The 26,781-nt window shown below is 33.3% G+C and overlaps 1 protein-coding gene across 6 annotated transcripts; it reads left to right on the plus strand.

The window, feature by feature from the left end:
• Positions 1-10,395: 10,395 nt before the first annotated feature.
• LOC140663618 (dnaJ homolog subfamily C member 5) lies at positions 10,396-24,437 on the plus strand. 6 transcript variants are annotated; one of them, XM_072887877.1, is made up of 8 exons: positions 10,396-10,634; positions 11,335-11,473; positions 12,015-12,167; positions 12,502-12,633; positions 14,969-15,076; positions 15,862-15,915; positions 18,971-19,151; positions 23,297-24,435. In XM_072887877.1, exons 1-8 carry the CDS (start codon positions 10,615-10,617, stop codon positions 23,359-23,361), a joined length of 852 nt encoding a protein of 283 aa, XP_072743978.1. In that variant the 5' UTR covers positions 10,396-10,614; the 3' UTR covers positions 23,362-24,435. The 6 variants fall into 6 exon arrangements, with proteins under 6 accessions (XP_072743978.1, XP_072743979.1, XP_072743977.1 ...); XM_072887878.1 differs by having other exon boundaries at positions 10,397-10,634; positions 18,971-19,177; positions 23,294-24,437; XM_072887876.1 differs by having other exon boundaries at positions 10,398-10,634; positions 23,294-24,428.
• Positions 24,438-26,781: the final 2,344 nt, after the last annotated feature.

A 26,781-nucleotide genomic window follows, 5' to 3' on the forward strand; every position in this document is an offset into this window, starting at 1 on the left:
CTAACCTAACCTAACCTAACCTAACCTAACCTAACCTAACCTAACCTAACCTAACCTAACCGGAACGGAACGGAACGGAACGGAACGGAACGGAACGGAACGGAACGGAACGGAACGGAACGGAACGGAACGGAACGGAACGGAACGGAACGGAACGGAACGGAACGGAACGGAACGGAACGGAACGGAACGGAACGGAACGGAACGGAACGGAACGGAACGGAACGGAACCTAACCTAACCTAACCTAACCTAACCTAACCTAACCTAACCTAACCTAACCTAACCTAACCTAACCTAACCTAACCTAACCTAACCTAACCTAACCTAACCTAACCTAACCTAACCTAACCTAACCTAACCTAACCTAACCTAACCTAACCTAACCTAACCTAACCTAACCTAACCTAACCTAACCTAACCTAACCTAACCTAACCTAACCTAACCTAACCTAACCTAACCTAACCTAACCTAACCTAACCTAACCTAACCTAACCTAACCTAACCTAACCTAACCTAACCTAACCTAACCTAACCTAACCTAACCTAACCTAACCTAACCTAACCTAACCTAACCTAACCTAACCTAACCTAACCTAACCTAACCTAACCTAACCTAACCTAACCTAACCTAACCTAACCTAACCTAACCTAACCTAACCTAACCTAACCTAACCTAACCTAACCTAACCTAACCTAACCTAACCTAACCTAACCTAACCTAACCTAACCTAACCTAACCTAACCTAACCTAACCTAACCTAACCTAACCTAACCTAACCTAACCTAACCTAACCTAACCTAACCTAACCTAACCTAACCTAACCTAACCTAACCTAACCTAACCTAACCTAACCTAACCTAACCTAACCTAACCTAACCTAACCTAACCTAACCTAACCTAACCTAACCTAACCTAACCTAACCTAACCTAACCTAACCTAACCTAACCTAACCTAACCTAACCTAACCTAACCTAACCTAACCTAACCTAACCTAACCTAACCTAACCTAACCTAACCTAACCTAACCTAACCTAACCTAACCTAACCTAACCTAACCTAACCTAACCTAACCTAACCTAACCTAACCTAACCTAACCTAACCTAACCTAACCTAACCTAACCTAACCTAACCTAACCTAACCTAACCTAACCTAACCTAACCTAACCTAACCTAACCTAACCTAACCTAACCTAACCTAACCTAACCTAACCTAACCTAACCTAACCTAACCTAACCTAACCTAACCTAACCTAACCTAACCTAACCTAACCTAACCTAACCTAACCTAACCTAACCTAACCTAACCTAACCTAACCTAACCTAACCTAACCTAACCTAACCTAACCTAACCTAACCTAACCTAACCTAACCTAACCTAACCTAACCTAACCTAACCTAACCTAACCTAACCTAACCTAACCTAACCTAACCTAACCTAACCTAACCTAACCTAACCTAACCTAACCTAACCTAACCTAACCTAACCTAACCTAACCTAACCTAACCTAACCTAACCTAACCTAACCTAACCTAACCTAACCTAACCTAACCTAACCTAACCTAACCTAACCTAACCTAACCTAACCTAACCTAACCTAACCTAACCTAACCTAACCTAACCTAACCTAACCTAACCTAACCTAACCTAACCTAACCTAACCTAACCTAACCTAACCTAACCTAACCTAACCTAACCTAACCTAACCTAACCTAACCTAACCTAACCTAACCTAACCTAACCTAACCTAACCTAACCTAACCTAACCTAACCTAACCTAACCTAACCTAACCTAACCTAACCTAACCTAACCTAACCTAACCTAACCTAACCTAACCTAACCTAACCTAACCTAACCTAACCTAACCTAACCTAACCTAACCTAACCTAACCTAACCTAACCTAACCTAACCTAACCTAACCTAACCTAACCTAACCTAACCTAACCTAACCTAACCTAACCTAACCTAACCTAACCTAACCTAACCTAACCTAACCTAACCTAACCTAACCTAACCTAACCTAACCTAACCTAACCTAACCTAACCTAACCTAACCTAACCTAACCTAACCTAACCTAACCTAACCTAACCTAACCTAACCTAACCTAACCTAACCTAACCTAACCTAACCTAACCTAACCTAACCTAACCTAACCTAACCTAACCTAACCTAACCTAACCTAACCTAACCTAACCTAACCTAACCTAACCTAACCTAACCTAACCTAACCTAACCTAACCTAACCTAACCTAACCTAACCTAACCTAACCTAACCTAACCTAACCTAACCTAACCTAACCTAACCTAACCTAACCTAACCTAACCTAACCTAACCTAACCTAACCTAACCTAACCTAACCTAACCTAACCTAACCTAACCTAACCTAACCTAACCTAACCTAACCTAACCTAACCTAACCTAACCTAACCTAACCTAACCTAACCTAACCTAACCTAACCTAACCTAACCTAACCTAACCTAACCTAACCTAACCTAACCTAACCTAACCTAACCTAACCTAACCTAACCTAACCTAACCTAACCTAACCTAACCTAACCTAACCTAACCTAACCTAACCTAACCTAACCTAACCTAACCTAACCTAACCTAACCTAACCTAACCTAACCTAACCTAACCTAACCTAACCTAACCTAACCTAACCTAACCTAACCTAACCTAACCTAACCTAACCTAACCTAACCTAACCTAACCTAACCTAACCTAACCTAACCTAACCTAACCTAACCTAACCTAACCTAACCTAACCTAACCTAACCTAACCTAACCTAACCTAACCTAACCTAACCTAACCTAACCTAACCTAACCTAACCTAACCTAACCTAACCTAACCTAACCTAACCTAACCTAACCTAACCTAACCTAACCTAACCTAACCTAACCTAACCTAACCTAACCTAACCTAACCTAACCTAACCTAACCTAACCTAACCTAACCTAACCTAACCTAACCTAACCTAACCTAACCTAACCTAACCTAACCTAACCTAACCTAACCTAACCTAACCTAACCTAACCTAACCTAACCTAACCTAGCCTGGCCTGACCTAGCCTGGCCTGACCTAGCCTGGCCTGACCTAGCCTGGCCTGACCTAGCCTGGCCTGACCTAGCCTGGCCTGACCTAGCCTGGCCTGACCTAGCCTGGCCTGACCTAGCCTGGCCTGACCTAGCCTGGCCTGACCTAGCCTGGCCTGACCTAGCCTGGCCTGACCTAGCCTGGCCTGACCTAGCCTGGCCTGACCTAGCCTGGCCTGACCTAGCCTGGCCTGACCTAGCCTGGCCTGACCTAGCCTGGCCTGACCTAGCCTGGCCTGACCTAGCCTGGCCTGACCTAGCCTGGCCTGACCTAGCCTGGCCTGACCTAGCCTGGCCTGACCTAGCCTGGCCTGACCTAGCCTGGCCTGACCTAGCCTGGCCTGACCTAGCCTGGCCTGACCTAGCCTGGCCTGACCTAGCCTGGCCTGACCTAGCCTGGCCTGACCTAGCCTGGCCTGACCTAGCCTGGCCTGACCTAGCCTGGCCTGACCTAGCCTGGCCTGACCTAGCCTGGCCTGACCTAGCCTGGCCTGACCTAGCCTGGCCTGACCTAGCCTGGCCTGACCTAGCCTGGCCTGACCTAGCCTGGCCTGACCTAGCCTGGCCTGACCTAGCCTGGCCTGACCTAGCCTGGCCTGACCTAGCCTGGCCTGACCTAGCCTGGCCTGACCTAGCCTGGCCTGACCTAGCCTGGCCTGACCTAGCCTGGCCTGACCTAGCCTGGCCTGACCTAGCCTGGCCTGACCTAGCCTGGCCTGACCTAGCCTGGCCTGACCTAGCCTGGCCTGACCTAGCCTGGCCTGACCTAGCCTGGCCTGACCTAGCCTGGCCTGACCTAGCCTGGCCTGACCTAGCCTGGCCTGACCTAGCCTGGCCTGACCTAGCCTGGCCTGACCTAGCCTGGCCTGACCTAGCCTGGCCTGACCTAGCCTGGCCTGACCTAGCCTGGCCTGACCTAGCCTGGCCTGACCTAGCCTGGCCTGACCTAGCCTGGCCTGACCTAGCCTGGCCTGACCTAGCCTGGCCTGACCTAGCCTGGCCTGACCTAGCCTGGCCTGACCTAGCCTGGCCTGACCTAGCCTGGCCTGACCTAGCCTGGCCTGACCTAGCCTGGCCTGACCTAGCCTGGCCTGACCTAGCCTGGCCTGACCTAGCCTGGCCTGACCTAGCCTGGCCTGACCTAGCCTGGCCTGACCTAGCCTGGCCTGACCTAGCCTGGCCTGACCTAGCCTGGCCTGACCTAGCCTGGCCTGACCTAGCCTGGCCTGACCTAGCCTGGCCTGACCTAGCCTGGCCTGACCTAGCCTGGCCTGACCTAGCCTGGCCTGACCTAGCCTGGCCTGACCTAGCCTGGCCTGACCTAGCCTGGCCTGACCTAGCCTGGCCTGACCTAGCCTGGCCTGACCTAGCCTGGCCTGACCTAGCCTGGCCTGACCTAGCCTGGCCTGACCTAGCCTGGCCTGACCTAGCCTGGCCTGACCTAGCCTGGCCTGACCTAGCCTGGCCTGACCTAGCCTGGCCTGACCTAGCCTGGCCTAACCTAACCTAACCTAACCTACCTACCTAACCTAGCCTGGCCTGACCTAGCCTGGCCTGACCTAGCCTGGCCTGACCTAGCCTGGCCTGACCTAGCCTGGCCTGACCTAGCCTGGCCTGACCTAGCCTGGCCTGACCTAGCCTGGCCTGACCTAGCCTGGCCTGACCTAGCCTGGCCTGACCTAGCCTGGCCTGACCTAGCCTGGCCTGACCTAGCCTGGCCTGACCTAGCCTGGCCTGACCTAGCCTGGCCTGACCTAGCCTGGCCTGACCTAGCCTGGCCTGACCTAGCCTGGCCTGACCTAGCCTGGCCTGACCTAGCCTGGCCTGACCTAGCCTGGCCTGACCTAGCCTGGCCTGACCTAGCCTGGCCTGACCTAGCCTGGCCTGACCTAGCCTGGCCTGACCTAGCCTGGCCTGACCTAGCCTGGCCTGACCTAGCCTGGCCTGACCTAGCCTGGCCTGACCTAGCCTGGCCTGACCTAGCCTGGCCTGACCTAGCCTGGCCTGACCTAGCCTGGCCTGACCTAGCCTGGCCTGACCTAGCCTGGCCTGACCTAGCCTGGCCTGACCTAGCCTGGCCTGACCTAGCCTGGCCTGACCTAGCCTGGCCTGACCTAGCCTGGCCTGACCTAGCCTGGCCTGACCTAGCCTGGCCTGACCTAGCCTGGCCTGACCTAGCCTGGCCTGACCTAGCCTGGCCTGACCTAGCCTGGCCTGACCTAGCCTGGCCTGACCTAGCCTGGCCTGACCTAGCCTGGCCTGACCTAGCCTGGCCTGACCTAGCCTGGCCTGACCTAGCCTGGCCTGACCTAGCCTGGCCTGACCTAGCCTGGCCTGACCTAGCCTGGCCTGACCTAGCCTGGCCTGACCTAGCCTGGCCTGACCTAGCCTGGCCTGACCTAGCCTGGCCTGACCTAGCCTGGCCTGACCTAGCCTGGCCTGACCTAGCCTGGCCTGACCTAGCCTGGCCTGACCTAGCCTGGCCTGACCTAGCCTGGCCTGACCTAGCCTGGCCTGACCTAGCCTGGCCTGACCTAGCCTGGCCTGACCTAGCCTGGCCTGACCTAGCCTGGCCTGACCTAGCCTGGCCTGACCTAGCCTGGCCTGACCTAGCCTGGCCTGACCTAGCCTGGCCTGACCTAGCCTGGCCTGACCTAGCCTGGCCTGACCTAGCCTGGCCTGACCTAGCCTGGCCTGACCTAGCCTGGCCTGACCTAGCCTGGCCTGACCTAGCCTGGCCTGACCTAGCCTGGCCTGACCTAGCCTGGCCTGACCTAGCCTGGCCTGACCTAGCCTGGCCTGACCTAGCCTGGCCTGACCTAGCCTGGCCTGACCTAGCCTGGCCTGACCTAGCCTGGCCTGACCTAGCCTGGCCTGACCTAGCCTGGCCTGACCTAGCCTGGCCTGACCTAGCCTGGCCTGACCTAGCCTGGCCTGACCTAGCCTGGCCTGACCTATAAAAAAAAATTATTTTTTCATTATTTTGACGTCAGGTTTAGCTCATATTACTCACTTTATACAATTACATAAATTATGTCTTATACATTTCTCTGAAAAACTTACCGTTCTCAAGTTACAGAGTATGATTCTATAATCGTACTTTAAATTGCGGTCAGATTAATTGTTCTTTATTCATCTTTATAAACCTTATTATACGAGCCAAATTTGACTCCGGTAAAATAAATATTTGAATAATTTATTCATGTAACATTTTTACAACCTTATATTTTGCGGTCAGGTCAATTGTGCTTTATTTATCTTTATAAACCTTATTATACGAGCCAAACTTGACTCTGGTAAAAATAAATATTTTAATAATTTATTCTTGTGACATTTTTACAACTTTGTATTTTGCGGTCAGGTCAATTGTACTTTATTCATCTTTATAAACCTTATTATGAGCCAAACCTGATTTCGATAAAATAAATATTTGATTAATTTATTTATGTAACATTTCTACAATTTTGTATTTTGTGGTCAGATTAATGGTGCTTTATTTATCTTTACAAACCTTATTATATGAGCCGAATCTGACTCCGGTAAAATAAATATTTAAATAATTTATTTATGTAACATTTCTACAACTTTGTATTTTACCGTTAGCTTAATGGTGTTTTATTCAACTTTACAAACTTTATTATATGAGCCGAACCTGACTTCCGATAAAATAATTATTTGATTAATTTATTTATGTAACATTTCTACAACTTTGTATTTTGTGGTCAGATTAATGGTGCTTTATTTATCTTTACAAACCTTATTATATGAGCCGAACCTGACTCCGGTAAAATAAATATTTGAATAATTTATTTATGTAACATTTCTACAACTTTGTATTTTACCGTTAGCTTAATGGTGTTTTATTCAACTTTACAAACTTTATTATATGAGCCGAACCTGACTTCCGTGAAAAAAAAGAAAAAAAAATTTTAATAATATATTCCTATAATATTTCTACATCTTTGTATTTTGCCGTCAGGTTAATCGTACTTTATTTATCTTTACAAACCTTATTATATAAGCCTAATCTGACTCCGGTAAAATAAATATTTAAATAATTTATTAATGTAACATTTTTACAACTTTGTATTTCGCGGTCAGGTTAATGGTGTTTTATTCATCTTTACAAACCGTACTATGTGAGCCGAATCTGACTTACGTAAGGTAGATATTGTTGTGCCTCCACGAAGGGGCACGGGATGTGTCGGGATCGTGTTGGGAATGTCGGGGATGCGTCGGGCGTTTTTTCTCCTTTTCTTTTTTATTGTATTCTGCTTTTCTTTTAATTGTAATTCCTTTTATTCTTCTACTTTCACAACATGTATAGTTCTTTGATATCTCGCAAAAATATAAGATAGTTTAATTGAAGTCAATGGTGTGATATTTTGTCACTGCTCCCAGCGAACGTTATACTACTCGCGTTTGCTATCGGTTAGAGTGAGAGAGCGGTATCTCTCGTATACACCGTCGTACCGGTAGTTTGATACGCGTTGGCTTATCTCAGGTGCGCGTATATCTCTCAGTCATGCGAGTATGACTTTGTTGAATCTGGTCAGTAGCTGCTCGTGGCGATTATTACTCGTTCGGTTCTAATTAGCGACTGCCCGTCGCTTCATCGCGGCGGGTGCTGAGCTTCCTTCCGAACTGCATGATTTTTCGGAGCGGGTCCCTTAGCAACATGACCAAATATGGTTATGTTGCTGAATTCGCGTTTTAGTGCAGGCGAGGAAGTTCAGAGTCGAATTTTCTCGCTTGTACTTTTAGCAATTCGGCGACACCTTTCCGGTGCGTTTCTGAGAGCGCTTTCCGGTTTCGCGTTCGCGCTCGGTCTCGGGCGCGCGTGGCTCGCTGCGTCAGCGGCTCGCGCGATTATCGCTTCGCTCGCGATGCATTCCTGCATCTATATCATTATATGTATATATATATATATATATATATATATATATATATATTTATTAAATCTGTAGCCTTTTCTGGGGCTATAACAATATTAAAATAATTAAATTATGTAATATTTTTACTATTTTATATTTGTTGTCAAATTAATGGTGCTTTATTAATGTTTACTTACCTTACAACATGAACCCAACATGACTGACGTAAGGAATTTATTTAAGTAATTTATTTATGTAATATTTCTACATCTTTGTATTACTTCATAACTCTAAAACTATAGGTCATACAGAGACATACTTATGAGAGAATATAGGTCCTTTAGAGCTCTAAAGATCGCGACCAATTAGAACTCTTAATCTGTAGAAACGATAATTAAATTACGAATATACGAAAATTCTTTGAAAATTCATAACTCCGAAACTGTGGGTCGTACAGAGACGTACTTGGGGGAGAATATAGGTCCTTTAAAGTCCTAAAGATCACGACTAATTAGAACTCCTAATTTGTAAAAAAAAAAAAAAAAAGATAATTAAAATACGAAAATTTTCCAAAAATTGTCTTTGAAAGTGGGGTCTAAAACACATTTCAGACCATTTGCAGTCGATTAGTATAGTAACTGGGGAGACCATTTTCGAGTTTTTTTGAACCGGCGTAGGACTTGGAATATTTTCGACTTCCGAGTCAAAATTTGAAGTTTGAGATACGTCGACCTGACCGAACTTAGAATTCCGATCGTGGTACTGGGATTCCAAATCCGTATAGTCAAAAAATTCAATTTTTACAAATAAAATTCCCCCTCCCGAACGGAGAGGGTAGAGGGATGAAACCAGGGGGGATGGACGGTCCGTCGAACGCCCCACTTTTCGTCCTTTGACACCCTGCCTTTCAGACCCACCCCTACGGAGATACCGAATTTTGAAAAATTTTGAAAAATTTGTATTGCCTCAGAATTCGATTCGTGATCCATAGATTGCGATGAGACCATAATTAAAAAAAGTAATTTTTTTCACCCCTAAAATCAAAAAATTGCGAAAATTGCCCTATGTAGCCGCGATCTATGCCTCATTCCCCGCCTTTTCCACTTGCCGGTTTAAAATATTCTTCTCGGAAAACCAGTAACCTGGAGGAACGTCCTTTTAGGATAAAATAGGTCTTCTCGAGGCCTAAATATCGCACCTAATTAGAATCCTTAATCTTTGAAAACAAAAATTAAATTTATTAAAAACGAAATATAGAAGAAAATTCATAACTCGAAAACTATTAATCTTGGAGAAACCTTTTTTTTGGGAGGGGGGGGAGTAAAATAGGTCTTTTCGAGTCCTAACTATTGCACCTAGTTAGAATTCTTAATCTTCGAAAACAAAAATTACATTTACCAAAAACAAAACAGAAATAAAAATTCATAACTCGAAAACTATCCGCCCTGTAAAAACGTCCCTTTGAGAGGAAATAAATCTCGAAGAGTCCTAAAGTTCGCGCCCGGTTAAAATCCTTAATCTCCTAAAACAAAAATTAAATTTACGAAAAACAAAACATAAAAAAAAAATGTATAACTCGAAGACTATCCGTCCTGAAAAAACGTCCCTTTGCGAGAAGATAGGTCTCGAGGGGTCCTGAAAATCGCACCTTGTTAGAATCCTTAATCTCCGAAAACAAAAAAGATCGAAATAAAATTTCCAAAAATGTGCTGCTAATCGCGAGTTACCGCGGTCAAGTGTAGTTGCGTCTTAAATTCAAAATCAATTTATTATAAATTTTTTAGAGTCAAAAATGCAAAATCTGGCTCTGTAGCGACCTGCGTTACTATATAAAGAATATATAAAAAAAGTTTCACGAAGAAATATAACTTCTTTATGAGCTAAATATTGTAGAAGCGGATATCGCTATCTGCACCTAAGGTACAGCTAACGAATCGATGTTGGTAGCACCGCTTGCTAAGGAGAGACAATGAAAGACAATAACGTCATCTTTGTCTCTCTTGAAATGCAATAATGTTTATACGTATACAGACATACACTAATACATTGAATAAGAATTCATTTCTCAATGTTGGTGACAGTGACGCTGGAATTTTCTCGCCGATCCTGTCGACCCTTAAGACCATCGGCCTTTAAAGGTGTCTTTACATGCTGACGCTTGACGCTCATTTTTGGCGTCAAAACAGGTCACGTGATCAAAATTAACGAATTGGTATTTTTATTTTTGGTCACGTGATGTCTTTTGACGCTGAAAATGAGCGTCGAGCGTCAGCATGAAAAGGCACCTTAATAACATCTCGTCAGTGTGGGAGCCAATGAGCGACGAGATCGAGCTTTTGCGATCCTCTGTTCAAGAGTCTCTCTAGCTTCTCTCTAGTCAGAGTTCTGCCAGCGCCGTTTTGGCGCATTTGCGTTGATCAGCGGAACTAAAATATTGAATCGTACCTTTCGTGTGATGTTGATGATGCTCCGAAATATTCTTTGCTGAAAAGAATGCGCGTACTTTCATACGATACTTAGAAAAATGTTCGCCTAGTATCGTTCCGTAGAAATCTAGTGAAGAAAAAAAAAAAAAAAAAAAAAGTTTTATCGTTTAGATAATTGAGATTGAAAAATTCGTGGTGTATCATTCGCCATGGATAGGAGAAAAATGTCGTAAGTAAAAAATATACCGCGACATTAAAGACGCCCGATGTTATAACTATGTGATGGCTGCTTGTATATCTTATCGGTTTTTATCGCCACGTTTGCCCTATTAAATTATTCGATTCGCTGATTATTAATACACCTAATTCTTTCGAAAATAAATTATAAGTAATAATCCTAATGAAATTCAAACATTCTACAATTTTTTTCTTTTTTCTTTATCGGTTGTCACCTATTTATATCAAAAGTAGAAATTTTATAAACGAAAAGAAATAATGTACGTTATTCAGATTGAATATAGTTTATTGTAAAATGTCTAAAAGCATGCGAGAAATAATGTTTTTGCAAATATGAATTTGTTTAATATGGTTGATAGGTTATCACAGGTATTCTGACCAAGTATTGTATTTTTGTGTATAATTTTTTTCGTTTTTCGGTATTGTCTTCTTTCAATTTTTATATACATTCTCTTTATTTATGTTTCGACCTAATATCAAAATTATAGCTTAAATATAAAAAGGTAAAATAATGTTTGCAACTTGAATTAGTCAATTTAATTTATTTTTTTGTCTTCCAAGGTATTCAATATAAACGAATATTATATATCTAATTAGCAATCAATAGATTCGTTAAAAAGTATGTAAAATACGCAATCTATAATGAAAAATCTAGCTTTTGATATTTATATATATATATTTATTCTTTACAGTACTGCAGGGGATTCCCTCTATCAAATTTTGGAAATTCCAAAAACTGCTACTTCCGAGGAAATTAAAAAGACATATAGAAGATTGGCTCTGAAATATCATCCTGACAAAAATCCTAACAATCCAGAGGCAGCTGAAAAGGTCATTTTTTTAAATTTATAATAAATTTTAAAAAATTATTATCTAACTTAAATATTTTTAATAAATATATTGAGTAAGTTATATTCTATTTCATATAACAGAAGGGCATATCTCTCTTCCCAATTTCAATACTAGTTATAATATGAAAATTAGGAGTTAATGTTTTGCGAATCCAGAAATATGCCATTATTTCCAACACTATCTTGTTCAAAGCATATAAAAAATATATTTTTATAAAATTTAAATTTTAAAATATTTATTTTTTGTTCCAGTTACAATTTCGAATTTATACTTCTCTTTTATAAAACTTTTGATATAATTTTTAGTAGCAATTTATTAATAATTTTAAAGATTTGTAAATTTACTTTTTTTTTTTTTTTTTCAACGGATTATAAATATTTACATATAAAATATATTATGTAAATTTATTTTTATTGTATATTTTATATCGATACAATATATATTGACAACTTTTATTTATAATTTAAATCTACAAAAGAATACAATATTTTCTCTTTGTAATTATATCGTATATTTACAGTTTAAAGAAATAAATAGAGCGCACGCTATATTGACTGATCTAACAAAACGTAACATATACGATAATTATGGATCTCTGGGTCTATATGTTGCGGAGCAGTTTGGAGAAGAAAATGTTAATGCTTATTTTGTTGTCACTTCTGGATGGTGTAAGGTAAGAGTAAAGATTAATTTGAAAATATATTTTTTTAAGATATAATTTATAATTAATTTTTTAAAGTAAGATAATTTTTTTCAAATATTTATATACATGTAATGGTGTAATTTATGTTTTTACATATATTTTTTATAGATAATATATAAAATATTATCAAGAGCATACTTTTTAAAATTTTTTATTTGATAATTGCATTTCAATATGCAATATTTTTTTATGATTAAGAATAGTACAGTAATTATAAAGTAAAATTATGAATGATTAAGAATGGTATACTAAATATTTAAACATTGTAATATTTTATTACAAATATATATTTATTTGTTTTCAGGCACTGTTCATGTTTTGTGGACTAATTACCGCTTGTTATTGTTGTTGCTGTTGTTGCTGCTGTTGCAATTTCTGTTGCGGTAAATGTAAACCAACTCCCCCTGAAGATAGCGGTGCATACCATAATTTGCAGGTAAAAAATATTTATATTATTCTTATTAACCTAACCTTTGATAGGTTTTATTAAAACCGTACAATTAAATACATATGAGAAAAAGCAAATTATACTAAATGATAAATATATAATAACAAAAAGAACTTTATTAACATAAAATATAAACATACAAATTTAGTTAAATAAGAAAAATCTTATTTATATATTATATATTAGCTAAATAAGAAAATTCTTATTTATATATTATCATACCAAGCCGACTACAGAACTATCTGTTTCTTTTTCTATTTTTGTCATTTTTGGACAAGTTTATTATTGATTTATGATATTTTAAAGGGATGCCGCACTACCGACCGAGTTCTAATCTAACACAAAGATACATTTGTTTAATATAAAAATTGCAATTTATACACATAAAATATAATAGGTTTTCCTTTCTTTGAGAGTTACATGAAAGAATATTTGTGAAATTTTAGAAATGAGCTTAAAAACTTAGATAAAAAGTATTTGCCTGAAAAGAAATGTGTAGTAAAACTTTTTTTCAGACGAATACTTTTTATCTAGGCTTCTAAGCTCATTTCTAAAAGTTCACAAATATTCTTTCATGCAATTCTGAGAGGGAAAAACCTATTTTATTTTATGTATATAAAATTGCAACTTTTATATTAAGCAAATAAATTATTTTGTTAGGTTAGAACTCGGTCGGTAGTTTGGTATCCCCTTAACTATTATTTTTTAATTAAAATTATAGAATAAAAAATATAAGTTTTTCTTATCAGCAGAAATACAATATAATAACAATAACTTAACATCTATAAGCTGTTATTTTTAACGATGTTATTTTCTTTATAAATGAAAAATATTTGATATAATTATATATCCAAAGTATGCAATTAGTTGCATATCGTATCTCTATTTTCATATGCATTTCGGTAGTATTTTCTTTTATACAAATATTTTTTTATATCCCTGTTATTTTATTTTCTTACATAATAATATACAAAAAGAATTAGGTAAAAAAAAAAAAAACGAGATATAATGTTTTATACATATATTTTTATATGATTTATGATTCAAACTTAATCCAGAATTTTCCCATGCATGTAATATTCAAAGAGCGAATTTTATGTAGTCATTTAACACATTGCTCATAAGTGCATGACCTACAATGGGTGCTGGATTCAGTAACACAATCGCTCATTGAACGCTCGCAGTGTTCAGCAGCAACTATTCGTAATTGGTATATGCTCTTCTGTACCTATTTGAATTTTACAAGATATCAATGTTAAAAAAACTGCTCACTGAACGGTTCTGCTACTGGATGCACCCATTATATAATGGTGCAAGCAATTGTTTCTTAATTTATGTAAGAGACAAAAAAATATGCTATAGACTTCGGCATGTGTGATTAGATCAATTATACACACACAGTGTGTGTGTGTGTGTGTGTGTGTGTATATGTGAATACTTCTTAAACCCTTTGCTTGAAACATGTATTAAGAACGTTTCAAATTTTACACTTTTAATGTCTAAAGTCTATCGATTTTATGATATTCCAAGCGTAAATTTAACTAATTTTATTCTATCTTACAATTAGAAATACAAAAAATCTATAGAATACAATCTTATTTTCAAATATATACTTCTTGACTATTTAACATTAAATGTAAAAAAATAAAATATTTGATTAAATATTTAAAGGATAAACATTAATCAATACGTTTTATCACTTTGAAATTTTGCATTGACAATCGGTTTAAAAGAAAAACTACTAATGTGTCATCGTGAAAATAGATCTAATGTTTTTAATCTTTCTGTAATCAACATTTTTAATTGACGAAACAATATTTTTCAAAAAAGATAAAATAATCTCTAAATCCTGTACATTATAACTTAAGTTTACCAATATTGTTAATTATCATTGTACATTAACTTAATTACGTGAAAATAGATCTAATGTTTTTAATCTTTCTGTAATCAACATTTTTAATTGACGAAACAATATTTTTCAAAAAAGATAAAATAATCTCTAAATCCTGTACATTATAACTTAAGTTTACCAATATTGTTAATTATCATTGTACATTAACTTAATTACGTGAAAATAGATCTAATGTTTTTAATCTTTCTGTAATCAACATTTTTAATTGACGAAACAATATTTTTCAAAAAAGATAAAATAATCTCTAAATCCTGTACATTATAACTTAAGTTTACCAATATTGTTAATTATCATTGTACATTAACTTAATTACATATATGCGTGCACATACACGCATAGCTAAATTTGAAAAATATGAAAAATATATATTTGTCTTATTCTTTTACATTTGTGCAAATTTTCGAGATACAGTTGGAAAGCATGTCAGTGAGGAAAGAATATTTTAGTAGATACCTAATTGCGAAGACAAATGATTCAAGGAATTCATGCAACTTAAATACGATCAACGTACGCATAAATGTTTGTATCTATCTTGAAATTGCAAGTACTGTCTGTTGTCTTTTTTTTATCGGGCACCATAGATGCTTTGTATTGGCTTTGCACAACTCTTGATGTTTTTGGCTACGATTAATATATTAACGATAAGTATATTACACACACATACTTACGCACATACACACGTGCACGCACATGTATACGGTTTTAACCCGGCGTTAGGCGCAATATTTTTTCTTTATTTTTCTTTGGTTCTTAAAACAACTTTGTCTTAACATTATGTTAATATATCAGGCATTAAAATTAAAATATCAAAAACAGTAAAGAACAAATTCGTAAATATTACAATAGATAAAAAAATCGCAGTGTGCAGTAATATGGCTTAAAATAATATCTATTTGTATCTATTAGATATTGCGCCTAACGAAGGATTAATATTGTTTCTAATGTATTTGTATCACCAAAGTAAAAAAATTGTTTTATGTTATACATAGCATGAAACAAAAAAGTTTCAGTATTTTTCTTTAAATAGTTTTTTGTAATATATACAACATATGTATAATTTCAATTGTAATTATTGCTTATTTATTTAATTTGTTTTATTTTCAAACAAAATTATCTATTTATTTTACAAGTTCTTATATAGATATAGCTTTTAATATTGCTGTATCTATATTGTTTGCGTGAAATGAAATTGTAAATAAAAAGTGCATAAACTTTTATTATTGCGTATGCTACAAATTATGTTTTGTTTTATGGAAAGGCATACATAGTTTAGCGGTTTTGTTTATGTTATTATTGTATTATAGCGGAACCCGAATCCAGAGGCTGTTGTAACAAATCAACCGAGAAGTTTTGGCAAGGTAAGTTTTTATAATGCTCGAAATTTTAGTTTTTATTTCTTTCCTTTTGCTACATAATTAATCTTAAATTTTAATGCTTTTTATTTTTATTTTTGTTAAACTATTGGAATGAATTTACACCGCATTATACATAAGTAGTTCTTGTATTAATATATTTTGTTATAATATCCGCGCGCACTACTTTCCCTTTATGAGCAATGTGAAAGGTAAATTATTGTAGCTCCCATATATTTCTGTACAAAATATTGCATGACATACTTGTAATTATTAGAAATAGCAGTTTTTTCATTAAAGATTCACTTTTACTATTAAGTTTTTTACTACATATAGGACTGTAATTTTTACTATTTCTTGCAGCTATTACTATTTCTTGTAGCGATTAAAATATTAAACGGTTTTTAATCTTTTTACAATATCATACAAATATATAGAATATTAGAAATAGGTTAATACAAATATTTAGAAATAGATGGACAAACTTTAAGAGGATATTTTACTTACTGTAAAGATGAAAAAAGTCATATAAACGTAGGTAAACGTACGGAAACGTTTCTTTTTCAAGTATATTAATAATTATATACCTTTTTTTTATTTACAATACACAATATATCTCGCATCAACATCTCATGGATTATCCTTTTATTTACTAATGGTATGATATACACATTCTTTATTCCCGATTTAACCCTTGAATTTTTATACCTTACGCAAAATAATTAAAGGATTGTTTTAAAACTTGCAAATCTTACCGATATTTAAGAAGCCATATCTCAGCTTAGGAGGATCGTAGGACAATGTTTAGCGCGTTTTAACGCGCTCGACTTTAGATGGATAAGGATGTATTGTCCGCCTCATAAAACTATTTTTCTTGTGAAAACTAAAATCCTTATTCATCTTAAAGTCGAGGTTTTACCCATTAAAACGCACTAACCAACAATGTCCTACAATATCCCTAACAATAAGTTGAGATATGGCTTCTTAAAAATGAGCAAAATTTGCAAGTCCGTATGACTTTTTTCCATCCTTACTGTGAGTAGAATATATTTAAATGTTAAAGTTTGTCCACTTATTTTTTAAACATCCTGTAATAGCTCTTTTGAAAAATTATACAGTATCTTTTCGATCAAATACCGATGAATTATATCTATTATTATAGTAATATAATTCTTATATTTAAAATAAACATTATATTATGCATTATACATGGAAAAATTAGAAGAAACATTGCAAATATAAATTTATTGCAAAGGAACATAACAACTTATTTGTTTTTTTATTATGTTAAAAGTTAATTGACAGAATTTTATACATCTGAATCAGACAATTAAAAAATAATGTTGCTCTATGTTTTCTAGATCGTTCATTTTCTTCTGCTGATATAAGAGCTTTAATTAAATTTTATATTAACTAAATTTTATAGTAGTTTGTCATATAATATATTTACATATTTATTTTTTATTATGAAATTTATCTTTACTTTTATTTTACATTATCCTTTTGCGTATTAGCAAATCAAATTAATAAAGAGTAAACATTATTTAAATTTAAAAAGCAAACAAATAAATAAATAAATTTATATATATATAGTTAAAGTTGACTTGGTATGAATATAACAATGAAATGAAGATATTGTATATATATATGATCTGTGTATGTACGTGCATGCGTGCACATGCACACAGTATACAAGGTGGACAAAATAAAGCGTGATAAGTTTTTATCTCCAAAAATATTGTTTCTAAAAATAAATATTTCACAAAAAAGTTTTGAAAGAAACATATAATGGTACCAATGAGATAACATTAGGTGTATGTGTCAAGGTTATACGGAGGTCAACCTAGTTTCTTTAAGTGAAATTACCCTAATTTTTTTATAAAATCCTTTTCTCACAATATTTTATGTAAAAAGTTAGAATATTATGACCAAAAATCACGTCTAACTATAAAATTCATACGTTTAAATATCAGTTATATATTATAAAAAATATTTGCTTCTCTAACTAAAATAGACAGAAAGATTACATTAATTAAATATATGACAGGCAAACATTTAATAAGCCGATTGTATAAAATCTTGTATTACAACTAATTGCTGCAATCTTTTTAAATGTAACATTCTTTTACTTTTTCCCCTCTTTTTAACTATAACCCAAAGTGTAACGCGTGAAAGTTGCACAATCGAATTTACACTTCTATTGTATTTGTGCATATATATATATATATATATATATACATACATACACGGAAATACAACAGAAATGTAAATTCGACCTCTGAATAGTGTATCTTGGCTAATACTAATGCCAACAATATTGTATTATAATACTTTGAAAAGCGCTTGAGGTAAACTACGAGAAAATAGAATGAAAGAAAGGAGTTTCTATTAAAAATAGAAAAAATTAAAAGTGACCTTTAGGTGATCTCTAAACACCTTTCCAAGATTAAACTGATAGCATTACTTTATATCTTCCTTCGTGTCAAACAACTGAAACTTTTTTTTATATCTTCTATATTTTTCAAGATATTTACCAGAGAAAATTAAAAATTAAGTTAATTTAAATATGTTTAAAATTACATAAAAATAAAGATAGAGAGAAAGCAAAACAGTTAAATTAATATCTAATTGTGCCAGGTAAACTCAATTTAATTAATTGTTCTAAAATGTTCAATTATTTATCAGTGCGGAAAATGTTTTATATTACAGCATTTAGTATTTTAGGGATAATATATGTATAGATCCAGGTCTGTATACCATAGGCGAATATTCTATCAGGAAAAAAAAGAGAACATAATTTTTTTCTATTAGTATAATACTTTTACTATTATTATATTTGATTTTCTTAATTGCTTAAAAAACTATATAATTGTATGCAAAATAAAAGAATTATAATTATTTATTATTTCAATATATAAAATTAGAGAATAAATAATAAATTTTTATTATTGTAAAAATGTATAATTATAAAAACATTTCAGATTAATTATTTTCACATATAAATAGCCTAACAGAGGAAATGTTGCATGTATTTTTCGATATTCAAAATATGCATTCACAGGAAGACGAGAGTGATGATGATGCTGTAACAGCTCAACCTCAAAGTGGTGCATCGCAAAATGCATCTAATATACAACAACCTATATTTGCCATGCCTGCACCAGGATCAGCGGCACCAACATCAACAGTTAACGAAAGCACGAATCTAAACAGCGGTGGTGAACGTGTGATTTATACCACTGGTATTACGAGTTCTTGAACGTAGAAAGTATATATTATAAGTTGTTACTTTCTATACATTGCCATTAATTATACAATCCAAGAATGTTTGCTTTTTTCTTTTTGCCCATTCTGTTCGTTAATTTTGATATATTTTATAGGCTTTCATATCGATGACGATTTTAACACATCGAAAAAGATTATGCTAAATTAATTTTCTGGTTACATATAATTGCGTTTTAAGATCATTATTTTTTAAAAATTTATTTATTTAAATTTATTGTACAAAATTATGTATAAAAACTAAAAACCTAATGATAATCACAGATTTTTTTCTTGTTTTCTAAAAACAATGTAAAATTTTAATGGCATTCTGTTTAAATTTTCTAGCTGAACTTCTCTTATAATTTCTTTTTAATTTAAAGCAAAGAACTATGCCCAGTTTGTGCCTCCGAATAATCATGAGTCATATTAATCAATAGGAGAGTATTCATAGGAAAGTACAAAACAAAAGGTCTTCATTGCCTAATTGAAGTCTAAACACAGAAAAATTCGACAAGACCAGTGATACATGGTTATATAATAGCGAACTTTGCCTCTAACTTAGAAGCTCTTATTTTATAAGGTTGTGGAACTCTTTTAATACTTTTGATGTTCTACAATTCTAATCATGTCTCTCAATGCTGTTCACTGGGGAGCCCAACTTGAAACTAAGAAACTAAGCATAGTTCCTTGTTTATTCATATAAGTTATTAAACTGCATTGAAAAAATAACATTGTTCTTTATATCATGTATCTGTCTTTAAAGTTATTTGAAAAGTATCACTGAAGTGAAAGACTGTTATTAATACTTAAAATGTTTCAAAAGAACTTTTTGTTTACGAATTTGCCGTTCTTGTATAATTTATATAGTAAAAATAACACGTATAAATGTGTTCTAATTAGGTATTTAGTTTTACTGCAGAAACCACACAATTTTATATGCCAATATATGTGTGTGTGTATCATACATATTTGCCAAAAAAAGGAATGTTTAATAATAATTTAATGAAATTTATAGTCTCACATCTTATCATTTATTCATATACATATACGTATGTATATACACATATATATATATATATATATATATATACACATACACATAAACACACACACATATGTATATATACCCTAATAGTCAAGTCTGCTAAAGTAGGTCTTGCTGAGTAATTTACTAGAAATTATGTCAACAAAAACATTACAGATTTAATACTTATTCTGATATATGATATCATATGATGTCAGCAGAACGCCAACAGAAATATAATAAACCTTGCTAACATAATCAGTTAACAGATTAGTAGCAAAAATCAGATGTGACTTGACAGAAACCGAGCAAGATCTGCGCGCACGTAATTTTATGATAAATCGGCAGCAGAAATCAAGCCATATCTGTAGCTTTAGTTCATTAGCTTTAATTTATGTCATTAATCTATGCGACATGCTATTGGCTTTTTATACCTGATGTAATCAAGTTTTTGTTATGAGCGTATAAGCCTGCAAAATGTGGCTAAATGTAAAAACTACTTCTCTATCAGTTTAATTTCAGATAATTAATTTCTGACATTTTCCATAGAGGGTTCAGGTATAGTTTTATCTATATTATTGTATTTTAATATGTATTATTATATATTAATATTATGATTTGTCAAAAAAACGTTAGAAATTAACGTCTCGTAGTTGCAACTATCGACGTAATTTTTTAATCTCATGAGACCCAACTTATTAAAACGTCTAATTGATCATTTTGACAAAAATTTATCGTCATTAATTTATTGTTATATGACATTATATTGCTCTTGAGTTTTTTCTTAAATTAAAGAAACAGAAATAATATCGAGAACCTTTAAATCCATTTAAATGCATCCTTCTATATAAATGGGCAAAAACTGCAGTTTCTGCTCAATCAAATTCGCATGCGCGCAGATCTTATTCGATTTCTACTGATAATCTAAGGTCAAGTCACGTTAGCGGATTCTGTTCGGTTTCTGTCGCCAATCTGCTGTTAGATTTTGTGAGCAGGCTTTGTTAAGAGATCATAAGCTGAATGCGGACGTATTTGATGTCAGCCTGTTTTTCATGTGTTGATCAAATCTGTTGTCAGTCTACTGATATAATTGCTAACATTTTGCTTACTAGGTATATACACACATACACACCAGTGAACTCTATCCTAAACTGGAACAGCTAAGTCCTTTGTTTAAAAATGTAAAGAGCGAGAGAGAAAAAACGGCCATCTCCCTCCTTGTTTAGCAAATTCTGATTGGTCAATGATTTTCTATCTTTTCTGCTTTGTAAACCATATTGTTTATAGTTTATACAATTCTTTATTGCACAATATTGTTATATTGTTAATCTTGTCTTTCTTTTCCATTTTATAATTTCTTTGATATTATACTTATTAAGTAGTTATAGTGAAGGTTTTTATTGCACATTTGCAATAAAAAGAATAAGCTAATGTTTTTTAGTTCGTATAGTACAAGATTTAGGAAAAGAGGGAGATGGTTGTTTCTTCTCTTTCGCTCTTAACATTTTTAAACAAAGGACTAGCCCTTCCAGTATAGGATAGAGTTCACTGATATACACACATACGCGCGTACGTGTGTGTATGTATCCGACATTCAACAAATAAAAAAAAAAAACATATGCATTCCCCCGTCCCAGGAACGAAGCAACTCTGCCAGTGAAAATACATCTGAACATTCTGACTCACAGACCTTGCAAACTATATCAAAATATTAAAATATTTTATATTATTAATTAAAAAGGCCAATAAGCGCGCGTTTCGAAGAAGGGGTGTGCATATGTTATTTGCTGAATGTGCGTGCAGGTTGTGCGCTCGCACACAAATACATGAAACGATTGTGTATATTGTGTGCTGCATCATTCCTCTTTGCATTTTTACAATATAAAATATAACAATATTACATTATATTATATTTATGTAACAATTTTTTTTGTTAATTGTTTGTAATTATTATCATAATTTTTTTCTGAAAAGTTCTTAATTTATATTAAGTGTATTCACATTAATAATAATTTTATCATAATCAAAAATACACTACATAATTGTACATACCTTTTGTTATTTTTTTCGTTATTACTTTTAGTATATTCTATGTTTTATTCTTGTTTCTAATTTTTAATGCAATCTTTACATATCTGCTTTTATTTATAATTTACATACTTTTAATGTTGAACGTGTCTTTTTTCAATAATTAGTGAAGCAAGTTTGTGATAAATGAAAAATTTGATTTAGAAATTATGTAAAAATGCGTGTATGTATGTATATGTGTGTGTGTGTGTGTGTGTGTGTGTGTGTGTGTGTGTGTGTGTGTGCGTTTGTGTGTATATATATATATATATATATATATATATATATATATATATATGAAATAACTAACAGCTAAATATTGCAACTATTATCGCTTTTAATATCAACTGACAATAATCTCTATCTAAATAATCTATATCTATTTTGTATTTTTATTAAGGTACAATATTTGGTATTCAGCGACTAGCAAATTTATTACTAAAAGAACTTTAAGACTTATCGTATATTTTAGATATGTCTATTCTAAATTTTCTTCATAAACATAACATGAATATAATTATCTTCTTCTCAGGATTTTTTATATAAATTATCTTTTTTATTTATTTTCCGAATTAAATGTGAACCAAGCGGCAAATCATTTTCCAATTATAATCTTGTTTTTTTTTATTGTTAAAAATTTTTTTAGTTGTAAAAGTCAAATTTTACCCTACAAGATATTGCGTTTATAATATATTACACACATTTCTTTAAAATTATTTAATTCTAATTTTGCTTTTTGTTTTATGAAAAAATTATGGTACTTTTATGGAATTTTATATAAAATTTCATACACTTATAAAATGTTTAATGCAATTTTATAAATTATCAACTTAATACGGATAATATGAATATTATAATACCAATTGTGTGATATATGCATTTCTATTTGCAGAAAGTATGTGTTATATTTTCTCGATTATCTAATATTTGATAATTAAATTTTGTTCTGCAAAGAATATTCAGATAATAATAAAATAAATAAGTAGCGCTCTAACGATTTCTTGTGACTAATATGATATTTCAATGTAGCAGCTGCTACAAATCCATTTGTAGGAGCCAATGCAGCTACAACTGACACCGGACCATCCAGATGGTAGACTGAGCACATGGAAAATTATCACACGGACATTCAATTTATATTTCTAGTGCCGGATCTTTACAATAGTCTATTAATAAATAGATCATAAGTTCACTGTTTTGATAAAATAGATGCTGCAGTTAGTTTAATATAATGACTCCTCTTTTTCTCTTTCTTTTTTTCTTACATGCAAAGTCTTTATTATTTTTTTAAATTATTTTTATTTTTTTATTATATTCTATATGATGCATATATACATATATATATGTGCGTGTGTGTGTGTGTGTGTGTGTGTGTGTGTGTGTGTGTGTGTACACACACAAAATACATACACACACACATACACACAGAAACTTGAATAATTATCGGATTACATTTATTCAAATGGTCCGAGTTAAATAGATATTATCCTGTAGCGCCATTTTCCATTAAGAAACTAATATAATACTTTACAATTCCTTAAACACGGATAAAAATATATTTTATATTTAAATTTTTCAAACTCGTAAAGTATTTTGTTTCCTTTTTAATAAAATCTTTAAAAACTTAGAAATTTTTAAAAAATTATAATATATATGTGAAGAATATAAAATAAGATGGAGCCTTGATAAAAGATATATATAAATTCTTATACTAACAAGATATAAAATTATTCAGTCATAAACATGATCAATTCTTTTACTTTCTTAGAATAAATTCTAGATAAAATTAACAGTTACAATTATTGATATTTTAATCTAAACATCCGTCTTTTAAATTAACATATAATTTTACTTTAATAATTACACAAAGAGAATGTAAAAAATGTAAAAGTATCAATAGAAGGGAAGTATTTTGATGAGTTTTAAGTCTGCTATTCTCAACGGTAGTTTATTGTAAAGGTATATGACGTTTATTTGAAACGTTAATAAATAAATAATAAAACCTTATTATTTTTCACTTAAATTTAATACAAATTTCTTTAAAAAAAAATTGTTTAAAGAAAAATTTCTTAAACAATTTTATCTTGGTTTTAATAATTGGTGTATAGTTATCAATAAACTTTGTTAAAACAATACAGCAACTTGTAGAAAATTTCACGAAAAAAATTCAAAACCTCCATTAATTTATCTAAAATACAATACTATTGATCTCACATTTTTTACGATGCATTTTGCGATCTATTATTAGTTGTTAATGATAATAAAGGAATTGCAAATATGTGTATATGAATAATCTTTATGAAAATCTACATAAAAACTTGTGTTCTTGTGTGATATAATTATTTTTTACAAAATAAAATTTAATGTATGTTAAATTTCATACTATACATCTGTGACATCTAAAAGTATTATCATATTTGATTGATTTGATAATACATATATAACATCGATTTTAAATTTAGTTAATTGTAGAATCTTGTTTTGTTTATTTTATTTTGTCTCATTTTATGATTTAAAAAATTACATTTTCATCTTGCACATCGGGATTAGATTGAATAGAATAATCAAACATACTCTAATAATATCAAGAATAATTGACTCTAATTAGGCAAAAAACAGAGAACGTTTTTCATATTTTAAGATATTTTATTTTCACATTAATTATTACACATTAATGAATATATTGTATTAAGAATCACGATTTCTAAATACATGTACAGAATTGATTAGTTCAAGTCAGTCATTTATTTCAATAGTAGTTTAGAATTTAATACCACTCTCTAGTCAGAAAAAATGTTTAAACAAAATTGTTCAAATATATATAGGCCACATTACATATTATCGTTGGAAACAGTTTTGCTCTTATTGTTAGAATGACAGAGTTATATATTTTGTTAATCATACACATAATGTATGTGTTTTATATGTGAAAATACAGGAGAATTAGAATATCTTTTGATATGATGTGTTTCATAATAATTGTTTTATTAGATTTATTATCTTTCCTCTTTTCGCACCTAACATTTTGTGAAAAGTATAATCCCATATATACCAATGACGTATCGCTATGTATGTATGTATGTATGTATGTATCGATTAATTTGAACATTTACGCCGCATTGATGAAATGATGCACAGCATGCCTAAAATAAGATTTCTTTAATTATAAATATTTATCTGTATTGTCCAAATGTGATTATGTAAATGACAAATACATATATTGTCAATCTGCAAGAATATTTTTAGGACTTCTAACGATATGAACGCATATGTAATTTATATATATATATATATATATATATATATATATATATATATATATATATATATATATATTGTAACGTAAATGTGTGAGAGATAAATTGATTGAACGTAATATGATAAAACCGCCTGAATTTTTATAGAAGTATATAGAAATCTGCGAAATAGTTTTGCGAGTCTATTTAAATTTAAACTTTAAACCTTTAATATGCTTCTTGGTTCCTCACTACAACTATATGTGTTATGATATCAAAAGTGAGAAAACATAGAAAAATCTTTTCTTTTCATTATCTTGCATTAGTTGGCGACTATATAATTCAATTTATTTGTACATTACCACATTTGTACATACATTTCCTACATTTCCAACAAAAATAAACTTTATGACAGTGATGATTAGAATTTAAAGTTATTCATTGATCTACGAATGAACAAGAGAGAGAGAGAGAGAGAGAGAGGAGTTTTAGCATTTTATGCGTACTTATTTAGATGTATAAAATATGATAGTGTATGAAAAGATAATTTATCTCGATGTATATGTATAATGCGAGGAGAACATTCAAATGATTTCTCGCTTCTGACATCTTAATCCAATGTAACTATAGTAAGGAAGACCAAGAATTCTGTAATTATATTTATTTTGAGAGATAGAGAGTATATAGATTTTATATCAATTTAGTTTACATTAGAAACTGTTTTTAATTATTTCAAAAATAAAAGATATATTTTTTAATTAAATTTTATTTCTCAGTTAATATACATTATTTATTTGATTATCTATTTATTTATTTAGTTATCTATTTATTTATTTAATAATTCATTTATCTGTGTATCGCGCGCGCACACAGTATATATTAACGTGTATCTCATCTATACCTATTTTAAATATAGAACAAAGTAAAATTTTTTGGGGAGCAAAGTAAAATAACTTATACATTGAGATTATTAGAAGAGAAAAAAAAAAGACAGTTCAAATTCTTTCATATATGTTCCATTATTTTGCTGACATAATTATACTTTACACTTTACATCATTAAGCGTAAGATACAAGAATCTAACGCATATCATTTTTTATTTGCATTCTGTATACTTGTTACATAAACTTTAGTAAAAAATTTTAAATGGGTAAAAAATCGATCATGAGATAGATAAATGTTAACTCTTTCATACATTTCATACATTTCATGTTTTCGAAATTTATATGATAATCAATGGACATGTAAAAATATTAATATTTCGAATATAAAAATATTATA

This window comes from Anoplolepis gracilipes, chromosome 3 (genome assembly GCF_047496725.1).
Source record: "Anoplolepis gracilipes chromosome 3, ASM4749672v1, whole genome shotgun sequence".
NCBI classification, from domain to species: domain Eukaryota; kingdom Metazoa; phylum Arthropoda; class Insecta; order Hymenoptera; family Formicidae; genus Anoplolepis; species Anoplolepis gracilipes.